The sequence below is a fragment of the Sturnus vulgaris genome, chromosome 8 (assembly GCF_052056855.1).
Source record: "Sturnus vulgaris isolate bStuVul1 chromosome 8, bStuVul1.hap1, whole genome shotgun sequence".
In the NCBI taxonomy this organism is placed as follows: Eukaryota; Metazoa; Chordata; class Aves; order Passeriformes; family Sturnidae; genus Sturnus; species Sturnus vulgaris.
Genome location: NC_142250.1, coordinates 26,107,635 through 26,120,278, shown reverse-complemented (window position 1 = coordinate 26,120,278; position 12,644 = coordinate 26,107,635). Strand labels below are relative to the sequence as shown.

Sequence of the window (12,644 nt, the reverse complement as noted above, 5' to 3'; positions counted from 1 at the left end):
AAATCATCTTCAATCACAAAGAGATGATTTACTTCTAAAGAGCAAGGGTGGTTCTTGACAATGAGGCTGGGAAGGCCAGATGTCTGGGAAAGTGCAGGTAAGCACCAGAAACAGGTCAAAGGCACAGAGCTGGGCTGAAGGTGATGCTTCATGGCTGGGAAATTGGTGACAAGAAAGCCTTTAACTGCTGAGGACTCTGGCTGAGACCAAGCCAGAGAGAGATCAGCACTCTCATTAATCTCCTCACTCACCTATGCTGTCACTCCATCATTGTTTCTGATGTGGATCCCAAATGCTTTCTGTTCTGCCCCTCAGAGTCACTACAGCACGTTACTCTGCAGAGATAGTCTATGCTAAATAAAAGTGAAAATGTAATGAGGTTTAGAGACAAGAAGGGAGGGGAAGACACGAGGGGGAATATAGCCATGAGAAATCTTGTGAAGAGATGGGGATTAATTTACAACAGTACATTTAGTCTGTGTGTGGTACCAAAGCCAAAACACTGAGTTCCCCAGGAGGCCTTAACACAAAACATTCAGGGGTATCCAGAGCTCTTGGAAAAGGCCCATACCCAAAGTCCTGTTATGACAGATAAACCTCAAGGAGCAGAGGAGTGGATGTCACAAAGCCACAGGATCCCATCATCCCACATGCTGTGATTCCAGCTATTTGCTTTGGAAAGTCGGGAGGAGTTAGAGATGTTGGGGATGTCACCAAAGGCAGCACGAGAAGATGATTATCTTCTGCAGAATACAAGGCACTGCAGGTAATTACTGTCTGTGCAGCCATCAGAATTTAGCTTGGAACAGAGGATATGGAAAATTGCAGTGTACCTTAAAAGACCATTTCTGCTGAGTCCACGATTGTTAGTATTAAGTAAAGTAATAAATTGCAGTCCATAATCTTGTCTTTAAAAGGTATTTTGTGCTCTGCACAGAGGACCAGGACAGAGAGGGTAGAGTCTCTTTTATGATGAACGATCTGTCTCTGATGATGGCACGTTTTTCTCCTTAACTCTTTACAAGAGCTTGTCAGGCAGTGGATTGGGGTGGTGTAGCTGGAATGGTTGGTGGGTTTTACCCTACAGTTTAAGATTACCTGCTGTTTTGGAGGAAGTTTTTTGCTCTCTTGGAATTGCCTCTTCTAAGAGCATGCATTAATTACTCCTCATGATTATGTAGCAGGAGGCAGTGAACAGGAACCTGCCTGAGCCCAGCAGTGCCCACCTGCAGACACCTCCTCCTCCAGTCTTCCCTCTGAAAACGTGTTAGAGCTTGAGCTTTTAAGCTTGGAAAAAAATTCCAAAGTCAGAATGTGTGAGAAAGATGAAATGAGAGTTGAGCAGAAAAAGGAAAACTGTATTTTCAAGTCTAAACATTTTGAGATTCCTACGTCATTTCCCATTTATCATGGTCAAGCATAAGTGAAATCTGCCACAGAGACCATCCACAAGTTTTGTCATCACAGAGAATATCTGCTGCTGGTGAGAGACCCCTCGAGAAGGTTAAATCAGGATACTGTTTTCCTGTGAGAAAGTCAGAGTAAGTGCAGATAACTGCATTTGTGTTCACAGTGTTCTGAAGACACCAAACCATACAAATATTATAAATAAACACAGAGAGGAAGATTAATGATGTGCGGGTGGGTTATAAACACAGATAAAGACAAGGGCTAGATGACAAGACAATTTTGTGAAACAGGACTCCGATTTTGCTGGAAGATGAATTGCAGCTACTGTGAAGCACCAGCTTTTAAATGCTTCAAGGATGAGTGTTTTAGGTCAGGTGGCCCTGGCATTAGTAGGAAAATGAAATTATGTTCTTATATCAGAATATGGATTTTTAGGACCGGAGGTCACCTATTACTCTGCAGAGGAACTAATGGCCAGACAGCAGAGTGTGTGTGTGTATGTGTGTGTGTGTATACACATTGAATGGGTAACAAACTCTCACAGCTTCCATAATATTTAAGCTGTTAACTGAACCCCAGATACTTGAGAAAGCTCTTTTGTACCAAATAAGGACAAGAGCTATGAGAGAAAATGTTGATATTTGCCTGGTATATTAAGATGTCCTCTTTCTAAACAATCCTTTATCGCTACACTTGAACAAACCACCTAAAAGGATGGCCGCTCCACAGGAGCCCACAAAATAAGGGAGATTTCTGTCTAGAAGAAAAGGCTTTTAGAAAAGCGGCAGCAGCCAGGGGTAGGGAGATGTCAGAGGCGCTCAGCGCTTCCCCACGGGCTCCATCCCGGTGTCTGCTCGGGTGAGGAGCGGCTGCGGCTCCGTCCCTGTGACTGCACTGCCCGGGGCCGGGATGTTGGCAAAAGAGCCTGTCAAAGGATGTGACTGCAGGCTTCTGATGAGAAAGTGATGCTGGTCTGGGGTGTTTTGCAGAGAAACACCACAATGAGCTGAGTTTTCTGTCTGAGGCAAATTCAGATTAGTACTGGTGCCTGAAGGAAACCTAAAACAAATCCAAATCCAAACCCTAACCAATTTAAATACTGATATACTTCCTTCTGTCAGAGGCAGGGGGTTTTAACCATCACTTCACATGAGACACAAGGCACTGGAAGAATCAGTCTCCCGCCTCAGAGCACCAAGGAACACCAAAACAAGATGAATTTTAATACCTGTGGAGAGAGATTGGGTTTTCTTGCAACAAGAAAATACCTGTAGTGTTTAGCTTATGTTGTCTTCATGTATACCTCAATTTTCTTAGGAAACTCTGTTTTCATGTATTCCATTCTGAATGTTGTGGTTCTTTTTCCCCTTTGCAAATCTTTTTCAAGGTCTAAAAAAAAAAACCTCCATAGTAACTAGCTCTATTTTATGGGTACCTCTGTATTTGTAGATATACCTAGAGGCAGATGTCAGGGAGGTTCAGAGTAGAACTAAAGGAGTTGTCAGTCAGAATATACTCCTCAGAGAAGTGGCCATGGCACCAAGCCTGACAGAGTTCAAGGATGATGCTCTGAGACACCCGTTTTAGTTTTAGGTAACCTGTGAGAAGCAGGGAGTCAGACTCAATGACCCTTATGGGTCCCTTCCAACTGGCAATATTCTATGATTCTATGGCTTTCAGCAGAGAGGAGTGGATCCTGACCATCCCCGAGCCCTGACAGTGGGATTACTTCTCTCTCAGTTACTTCTGCAGTTTATTTGCAGCTTAAGAAAGGCTCAACATTGCTCTAGCACATTTTCAGCCCAGAAAATGCTTGATGTCTGCTAAAACCTCATGAAGATTTGTAGTAGAGATACATACACGAGATGAGCCCAAGCATCCTGAATGCCTCCTGTGCTCCAGCCTCCAGCATCACATCGGTGCTACGGGAATTCTGAGCACAGCACAGCAGCGCTGGCAGTGCTGATCCGCCCGGCACCGCTTCCAGGGATGCTCGGCACTCCTGACAAATCTCCCTCTTGTCTCTGAGTGCTCAGGGAAGGACGGAAGGCAGCGCCCCGAGGAGCCGCAGCACCGCTCTGTGGTGGCGGGTCCCCTTGCAAGTTAAGGACAAGGACAGCTCGCTCTTCTCAAGCACTCTGCTTCAGACCGATGCATCGCTTTTTGTGGCACCAAGAAAAGCTGTTTCCTCACCGAGACTTTGGTCTGCTCCCCTCCTTCCTTCCCCCCCGCTCTAATCCCTCTGAATGCAGACTGCTTTCACTCCCCAGTTTTAAAGCCCCTGCACCCCAGGATACAGCAGTGATACTGGGATTCTGCTTCATAGCCCTATGGCTGGCTGGAAAACACAGTCAGCTGTGCTTAATCCTTCGAGTTAAAAAAAAAAGGAGGAAAAAAGGAGCAAAATTTATATATTTATACATTTCTCTATCTTCACAGGTTTTTCCATTCCTGACACACGAATTAGAGAAATATAGGATCACTCCTTACAAAAGATCTGTGACATCAGTTTTTAGATATGACTTACCTAAGGGGTTTTGGTGAATTAATAACACAGTAGAGAGAAATTTTGACTTAAAAGCCATGAATCCAGATACTGAAGGATGTGGTCTGCTTCCTAGAGTAGTCACACTGGACAAAGACTGATTCAGCCTTAAATCCAAATGCAGAAGCCCAAAGTCACAGCACTGAGATGGGTTTTGTCCTTCAACTCCCATTTCCTTTTAAACACCTAAACAGTCTCAATAACATCTCTTCAAACTAAAGACAAACTGATCTCTCAAGCAAAGTTTGTTATCAGTGGTTTTCATCCTGTAAATTGTGGATCCCCCAGGGCTGGAGCTTAATTTTGAGTGTCTGGAAAAAAAAAAAAAAACACAAAAAAAAAAAAACACAAAAAAAAAAAAAAAAAAAAAAAAAAAAAAAAAAAACAACCCCCCCTAGCTAAACATCAGTATATATGTGAGCATTAGCAAACCAGAAAAAAGTCTGAAAAATCACTGAGATGCAATGTTTAGAGATCAGTCTGCTTTCTTAGCTCTCCACCTTATTCCCTCTTAGCTGAGAAGAGACTCTATATCAAATGATGTCACTGCAGCATCAGCTCCAAGCCAAGCAGATAAACGGCCTTACAAAAATCCCTCTCAGTCAGAAATGGTGTGAATTAGGTCAAGATTGGGATAATGCAGAGATCAGGAATAAGGCTTCTAAGTAAGCCAAAAAGCAAAGTGCTAATAGCCTGGACAGCAATATATAATGAGCTCTTAAGAAGAACAACGCATAACAGCCATGTATTTCCTCACAGGCAGTCAGCTGCATGTTGGTGCCTTAATGAAGTTACAAAGCAGAACAAAGGAGTATTTAATCTCCAGAGAATATCATTAGTGAAGACAAACTACATTTTACAATGCTGCCATTATTTTTGCTAGCATCTCATTAATCATTTAATGGTCATTACTCATTATTTGCTTAGCCTGGACAGAGTACACAGCTGTGCAAAAATACCCACAGTCACAGATTGAGGTAGTCCCTACCCCATGCCCAACAAAGGTATAATTTGTCACTGCTGCCAGTGACCATCAGAAGTTGCATAGGAGGAAATACTGCCTATGTCCATCTTTATGGGCAATTGAAATGGAAGTTGACTTCTGCTGTGATAAATTGAGGATGCTGAATGATTTCCAAGTAGCGAGGACTAAAATCCTCTGCCAGATTTGGAGAAAAAAGAAGGCAATCATGTTGCTCTGCTGTCTTCGGATACCAGTGGGGGACTGGACCTCCAAACTTTTTTTGTGGCCGTTTTGGAAAAGGCCACAGAAGATAAAGCTCAGTTGCAACCTGCTGGTCAAGCATAGACAGGCTCTCAGGTTGTCTCTCTGTGGGCACAAGGGTTAGCAACAGGCTCACCTAAGCTGCAGAGGAACAGGAAACTGGTCTGCAGGCACTGCTGCTGGGAAAGGCCATTTACAGTGGCAATAGCCTTTACTCAAACACAACGTGACAAATTTCCATTAAGCCTTGAAAAAGCATTAACCCTTGTCCTCTGAATAAACAGAGCCAGGGGGAATGGGTTTTCCAGTTCACCAGCTGAGAGGTGCCCAAAACAGAGGCTGGACTGCAGTCCTCCCACGCTGACCTGGGAAAGCATAGGGGCTCCCACATCACAGGGATGTGACATTTCACCAGTGACTTACTCACCCTCCCAGTATCCAGAGAAAGAGTTCCTGTGGATCCACTCTTAACTCCATAAAGGGAAACTGGGATAAGGAACACACTGCTTGGTACCTGCTCCTTGTGGCCATATAGTGCTTGTTTTAACCAAATACCCTGTGGAGGTGGCATTCCCATGTGGCAATTAATGAGCCAAGACCCTGGGGAAAAAAGACACATTCAGAACTAAACTCATTTCATAGCCATGTCCTGCAGTCTGTGAATGTGCTGGGCCAGTTCTGCATCCTGATTTATCATCCAGCAGCAGAGGCACAAAAATGAGCGGGGTGATAACTCAGTGACCTGTGCTGCTCGGGGAGTACCCTGACTGCAGCACCCACTCAGAGCAGGACAGTGCCTCTAGATGGGTGTCAGAGTTGCTGTGCATTTTCAGATCAATTGTACAACCCCACATTTTTAACAAGGGCCAAGAAGACATTTTTATCTTTTTGTGTGGTTTTTTTGTGTGTATGTGCACGTGCTCTTTTATTATGCCCCAACATCATCTTGGGAGCAGTTGACCAGTCCATGTAACAGCTTTCTAAATATATTTTGCCTGAGGCACACATTCAGGACAGAAAAAAATTCAGTCCAGGTAATTAAATAGTTTGTCAGTTATAAACAATTGCAAATGTTTCCCAGTGAGGCAACCCATCACCTCCCATGCCACAGGTCATGTGTGCTCCTGCAGGAGCCCTGCGGGTCCTTCCCTACTGCTGGGAAAAGTGTTCTTGGCTAAGGCCAGTTTCCTGCAGAGCAAGCTTCAGCATGGGTGAAATGTCTGCTCTTGGACACTGGATTTCCTTGTGGGAAAGATGGTCCAGTCCCAGCAGAGGAAAGGAAGACTGGAGTGTGACCTGCACTGCTGGCCTCTGCTCCCCACCAAAACACATGGATAAGGACTTGCTGTGGGTATGCACACCCCCTGAAGTCACACATGCACAGCATCAGTGCTGCTCCTGGATCACAGGCTCAGGTTCAAAACCAACCACACCTTTCTGCTGAACTTATCCTATTTAAAATTACAAATTGAAATTTTGGTGATGAAATCATCCTTGTCCCCAGAGCCAGAGGGACTTCTCATATCTGTACCCACTACCCTCTCCATTACCTGAGGCAAAAAGCCTTCAGCTGGTATTTTAATCCCATAAAGGGGCAGGGAATGGAGGCCTCCTCCTTTGCACTGTGTTCTGCAGTGCTGAGGTAAAAGCACAGAGTTGTTTAACCTGACCCTCTAAAAAATGCACTGAGAAGCAACAGCTTCCAGCATGGTTTTGGAGATTTGCTATCAAGGAGAGCTGCCTTCCTCTGAGGATGGTGCCCTAGAGAGCTGCAGGCATCTTCACAGCAGGCTCAGCAGGGTGACTACTGCTGGGGACATGGGGCAGGCCCACTAGCTGGAGAAGAGGAGATAGATTATTTTAATCCTTGTTTCCTCTCCATTTTGCCCTAAGAACTGAGCAATCAAATGTGATAAACATTGATTTGAGACACATTTTGAACCCTTGTCCATCTCCAGCAATGCCTTTCTCTCTTTCCCCAGGAAGGTCTGAATGTCTTTCTTTGCAAGTTAAGGAATATTCCCTTTTTTGTACAGTTCAACAACTCCATATCTGAGCTCTAAATCACTGGTGAGATCCCAATCACAGCAGAGCACAGTGATTACCCTGAGGCATCCTTTACAGACCTATAATATCCAGGTCAGGAGACTGCACTTGGGAGAAGTAAAATTCCTTTGTAGATTGTCCTGTCCAGAGGATGTTTCCTACTCTTTTTACGTCTTATTTTCCTGAGCTGTAAGGAAATGTTTAGCCTTTACTATGTTTTTGCCCAGGAGAGCTGGAAAGGTAAAATGATTTTCCTAAAGTAATTGTTCTACAGAGAGTGCACAGCACTTTCTGAAGCCAAGTCAGCACATAAATGTAAGCCATTAAATGAGAAATCCACTGAGTATCAAAGCAATTGAGAACCAAGACCGGCTGCACCCTGGCTAAAAATCAGCTATGGAGTTCAGCCAGGGGTCATGATGCCCTATAACTGCAATGTGGAAGGGTCCTGATGTCCTATAATGGCAAAATGGAAACATGAGCTGATTAGCCAGGGGTTTTTATTGCTGATGGATGAACATTAACAGGCAATTCACTCACAGGTAAAGGAGAGCACAAATATTATGGTTGGAGCAAATGTATTTCATTAAAGTAGCTGTGCAAGTTGCTGTTCAGATTGGAGGAGATGACATTCATCTGTGATTCATCTGTGTGTGTCTGTGAACAACTACAGGTACCTCCTTCCTGCTGATCCCTTTCAACATGATCCCATCAAGGCAACCAGTCCTGCAGTGGGAAACAGCATGGGCAGAAACCCCAGTGCTGGCAGATAGTGTACTTCAGTGGAGATAATTCCTCGGTTTCTAAACAAAATAGTTAAAAGTAACACCCTTTTTTCTCCCCCTTTCCTAAATGCATTTGGTAACCTGAGCTGAGAAGAAATCTGAAAGTGTTTTCAGAGGAAATCTGGGGAGAGAAAAATTATGTTCAATATTCCAGGGAAAACCCCCAGAACTCCCTTGTGTGGTAATGAGTTGTATTTATCTATAAAATTAATTTCTGAGACAAAATTATGATGAAGATGGTAACCTAGTCACATGGTACAAAAGAACTAGCTGCTCAGATTGCATTGTGCCCTCTGATGAGGAGCCAGAAGTGCCCCAGTGCAAGAGCCTTGGACAAGGATGCATTATGGTACAGACATCCCAGTATATATGAGATGCATAGCCAAGAGCATCCTTTGCCCCCAGGTGCCATTCCAAGATTTGAAAGCTACAGATTCTAACATCCTCATGACTAGAGGGTTGGTCCTTTCAGCCCATTTCCATAGGGAAATCTGAGCTTGCAGCCATGCAGTGCACTCAGAGCCAGGTGTGTGCTCCTTGCCTTCCCCCCTGCCCCACAGGGCTGGGGATACATAAAGAGAAGTGGGGCAGCAGCAGAAACACAGGTGAGCTCATTTGATTTAACTGGTTTCTCCTGGGCGGTGGATCACTCAACAGGCTTCAGTCAGCAGAGAGAGCAGCTCCCAGGCATCCACCAATGGCTCTCCATAGAGAGTTACCATCCCCTGGAGGGAAGGACCAGGCACTGCTAGAGGCTGTCACTGCTTGCCATGTAGGACAGCTCTGAAAATTAAAAACAAGGTAGGAAAAAAGGCTACTGGAGGCTGTATCCAACAGCTCAACTAGAAAAGCTACCAACTGCCCTAGAAGACAAGGACTGGGTGAGAGGCAGACCTGTGAGAGCCGTGTGCCAGTGGGGAAGCCCCAGCACAGGGTGTTCCCCCTACCACAGCAGCTCTCTTCCATCCTCGTCCTCCTGCTCAAGGAGGGGCTGAGCTGCATCCCCTGCCCTGTGGCAGCAGAAGGATTTCCCAGGAGGAGCACCCCTGGCCAGAAGAACACGATGGATCGTTTCCGGATGATCTTCCAGTACTTCCAATCCAGCTCAGAGTCTGTCATGAATGGGATCTGTGGGCTGCTGGCTCTGGCAAGTGTAAAGATGTACACCAGCTTTGACTTCAGCTGCCCCTGCCTGCCCCAGTACAACATGGCATATGGCTTGGGGATCATGTTCGTGCCTCCCATCATCCTTTTCCTGTGTGGCTTCATCCTCAACAGACAGTCCCTGGTGATGCTGGAGGAGTGGAGGCGACCTCCAGGGCGCAGGAAGAAGGACCTAGCTGTCATCAGGTGGGGTTTGCAGCAGCAATGGCATCCCTCTTCTCACCTCCTGTTTAGCTGTCTTTCTCCATAGCTTTGATCCTCCTGGTAGATTAATTTTCTTGTAAGCTCATCTTCTGAGACCTGTCCCCATGACTCTAGAGGGGCAGGGGTATGGTAAATGCATTTACATACAGCAGAAATTAAGGCAGTCTCATTCCGTCCCAGCTAAGGAGAGCAGGAGTACCTCAACACCCGGGCTTATGCTGCCACCCTGGGAAACTGCATTGCTGCTGCCCTGTCATGCACTCATAGAGTGTCTCCTGGAGCTTCCATGTGCAAAAAGATGATGCATTTGCTTTTAAATATACAAAAGGTGTGGAATTTCATCATGTTCATTCTTTATCAAAGGCTTCATGGTCTCCCTCCCTTCACCTGAGTTTTTACTAATTTGTACTGGTGGAAGGGTGAGGAGAATAATATTCCACTTGGCTCAGAGAGGGGCAAGAAAGGCTGCAATAAAAAGGCGATTTTCCAGATTGAAACCAATGATAAAAGGAAGTGTGACTATGGAAGGCAAGGGAGAGCTGACAAAGATCTGTGCATGGGAGACATAAGGGTACAGTTAAGGCAAGCACATGATGAGGGAACTGTGCACTGACTGCAGAGAGCACTGCCATGTGCTAGTGCAGGTTTCACTGAGAGGCAGAACCAACAAAGACATCCCAGAGCAGAAAAAGCATCAGCTGGAGCAATGCTGAGGGCAGCCCTGGGAGTCAGTTCCCTGGGTCTGAAAAGACTGCTTGGTACAGGACAGCCTGCCTCCCTTTGTGTTGTGGATGAGGAGAAAGCTCCCAGCATTAACCCACTCACCTCTCTCTCTGCTGCTCCAGGTACATGTGCTCCTCCATCATGCAGCGAGCCATGGTTGCCCCTGTCGTCTGGATCATAGTCACCCTCCTGGATGGCAAATGCCTGATCTGTGCTTTCAGTGGCTCCATGGATCCCGAGAAGTTTGTGGGCTTTGCCAACGTGAGCACAGTGCAGGTGCAGCAGCTGCTGGCCAAGGTGCCCTGCAAAGATGACGAGCTCATGAGGAACAACACGTCCCGCAAGGCAGTGTCCAGGTACCTGCGCTGCTGGTCCCAGGTGGGTCACTGCTGGCAGAGCCTCTCATGTCAGTGAGGTGACCAGGCATGTGGCATCTGCTCCTGCTCTTCCTTGATTTGCCATCACTTCATTGTGGTCAGGCTCAGAGCAAGGTTGCTCTGTGCCTCTTTTTGCCTCCAAATGTTGCTCTCCTAAGTGATAATCTTGAGTCAGGTAGGGAAAAGGAAAGAAATGATGAATGGTTTAATAAAAGAACTAGCAGCTTCTAAACTCAGGTAGTAAAAGATGTTGTGTTCAGTGTCAAAAGATTTTTCTAACTGCTAACCCTGCAGACAGGACCCACTGTTTCAAGGACAGTTCAAGCTTTAGGGACAGTGCAAGAGCAAAACAGCTTGCTCAGGAGCAATAGAACAGGGCACAACGGGGTGTGGAGCCCTTACTGGCCTCAGCTCTTGGTATAGAAGTGCCAGGTTAGGCATTGGGACAGGTGGAAGATAATTGAAAACAAGCCCTTCTTTGTTATCAAAGGGAGCTGCCCATAGTCTGGGCTGTCTTCACACGGCTGTGAGGACTCCTGAGCCCTGGAGTTAATGTAGGTGGCAGATGAACATCACAGGAGATAAGGAAATGCCAAAGGAGAGCACTAAAGTCCCCTTTCCCTGGGGCACTCCTATGCTCACAGCAAATGCCTGTTTGCTCCAGGCAACTTTGCAATCAGTTATCCTTGCTGAATGATTCATGCACAGATAAATATCCCATATTCTCTAGGAAGAAATTACACCAACCCTCTGGATGCAGTATGAATTGCTGGACTACAGGGACAGATCAAAGACAGGAGTCCAGATACATCACATTTCCCCTCCAGCCACACAAACTCCCTGTCTCACTGATACAGGCAAAGAGCTTGTGCCTGTCCTTGTGTCTGTCTTGCTCCTATTTCTCTGCTTCTTTCTTCTCACACAGGCATTTGGCTGGAGCATTTTGTTGATCCTTATCATAGCAGCTTTCCTTGCCCGCTGGCTCAGACCTTGCTTCAACCAAGCCACCCTCCTGCAGGCACGTCACTGGAGCAACTACATTGACATCGAGAAAAAGATTTTTGAAGAAGCCTGCTGTGAGCACAGCCGGCTCTTTGCTCACAAATGCATCCTCCACTTCTTTGAAAGCATGCGGCAAGAGATCAAATTGCACAGCTTCAGCTTGCCTAGGGAGGGAGAGCGGGCTGAAGGAGAGGAAGATCTTCTCCGGGGCATCACAGATCAGGACCAGGTGAACAAACTTCTGAAAACGTGGTACTATGAGAAACCTCCCTTGGATGTCAGCCAGGCACACCAGAGGCATCCCCTGGTGCAAGAGAGATCCCCTCTGCCCTGGGCAGACAACACCAGCACCCACTCCAAATTCCCCACACACACCAGTGTGTAAAGGGGGCTTTGTCCTGCAGACACAGAAAGTTTGTCCTTGCCAAACCTCAGCACAAAGCAAGGACCAGCAGGCAGATGACAATGGTGGTCATACCTTCCTCCAAAACTCCAGCCCCAAAGGCTCCAGTCCAGGGCATGCCTAGCAAAACCTTCAAAGTCAGCTAGCTCTAAGGGTCCCAGATACAGTCACCATTAATGACATTTCTCAGCCAAGGGCTCTGTGGGGCATTTTTGTCATATCAAAGAGTTTGCAGCGTCTTACAGCTGTGATAAAAGTGTTCTGGCTTGAGAAAGGATTTAACCACAGCAGCAACATCTGGCTGCATACACAAACCATATACACACAGAGGTGTGAGGAGTTCCTGCCCATTCCAGTGAAATCTGATTCAAATTGTTATCAGAGATGACACAGAATTTATTTAATTGGCAACTCTTTTAGTACCACACCAACATATTTACTCAAAAAGGCAAAACCACCTCCTATGTCTTCCATCTGCTGAGAGCTCTGGCTGCTCCCAGCCCAGCTGCCAAACTGTTTTGCCTTCCTCTAATAACCCATCAATACTTTCAAGCATTTTAAAAATTAAATATGGCAACACTGAAATTCATGGAGCAGCATAACTTTAATTGAAGACACCTCTGAGTAAGGATTGGATTGCATTGGATTTGCAGAAGGAACAGGAGGTGGAGGCTTTGGTAACACAACCATGGGGTTATGCTGGGGTTTAGGTAGCTGCTGTAAGCACTGCTGCTAAGCCGTGGAAAGGACACTGACTCTA

General features: G+C 46.0%; 1 protein-coding gene across 1 annotated transcript; it reads left to right on the top strand.

The window, feature by feature from the left end:
- Positions 1-9,074: 9,074 nt before the first annotated feature.
- On the top strand, positions 9,075-11,866 carry CALHM3 (calcium homeostasis modulator 3). The gene is made up of 3 exons (XM_014883753.2): positions 9,075-9,361; positions 10,225-10,480; positions 11,405-11,866. Exons 1-3 carry the CDS (start codon positions 9,075-9,077, stop codon positions 11,864-11,866), a joined length of 1,005 nt encoding a protein of 334 aa, XP_014739239.1.
- The last annotated feature ends 778 nt before the right edge of the window (positions 11,867-12,644 follow it).

What these genes read in the sequence shown, in the direction of transcription:
- CALHM3 (XM_014883753.2), top strand. Translation starts at nt 9,075, where the DNA reads ATGGATCGTTTCCGGATGATCTTCCAGTACTTCCAATCCAGCTCAGAG. An exon ending in AAGGACCTAGCTGTCATCAG is followed by an intron (nt 9,362 to 10,224) that starts GTGGGGTTTGCA and finishes CTGCTGCTCCAG; the next exon opens with GTACATGTGCTCCTCCATCA. An exon ending in ACCTGCGCTGCTGGTCCCAG is followed by an intron (nt 10,481 to 11,404) that starts GTGGGTCACTGC and finishes CTTCTCACACAG; the next exon opens with GCATTTGGCTGGAGCATTTT.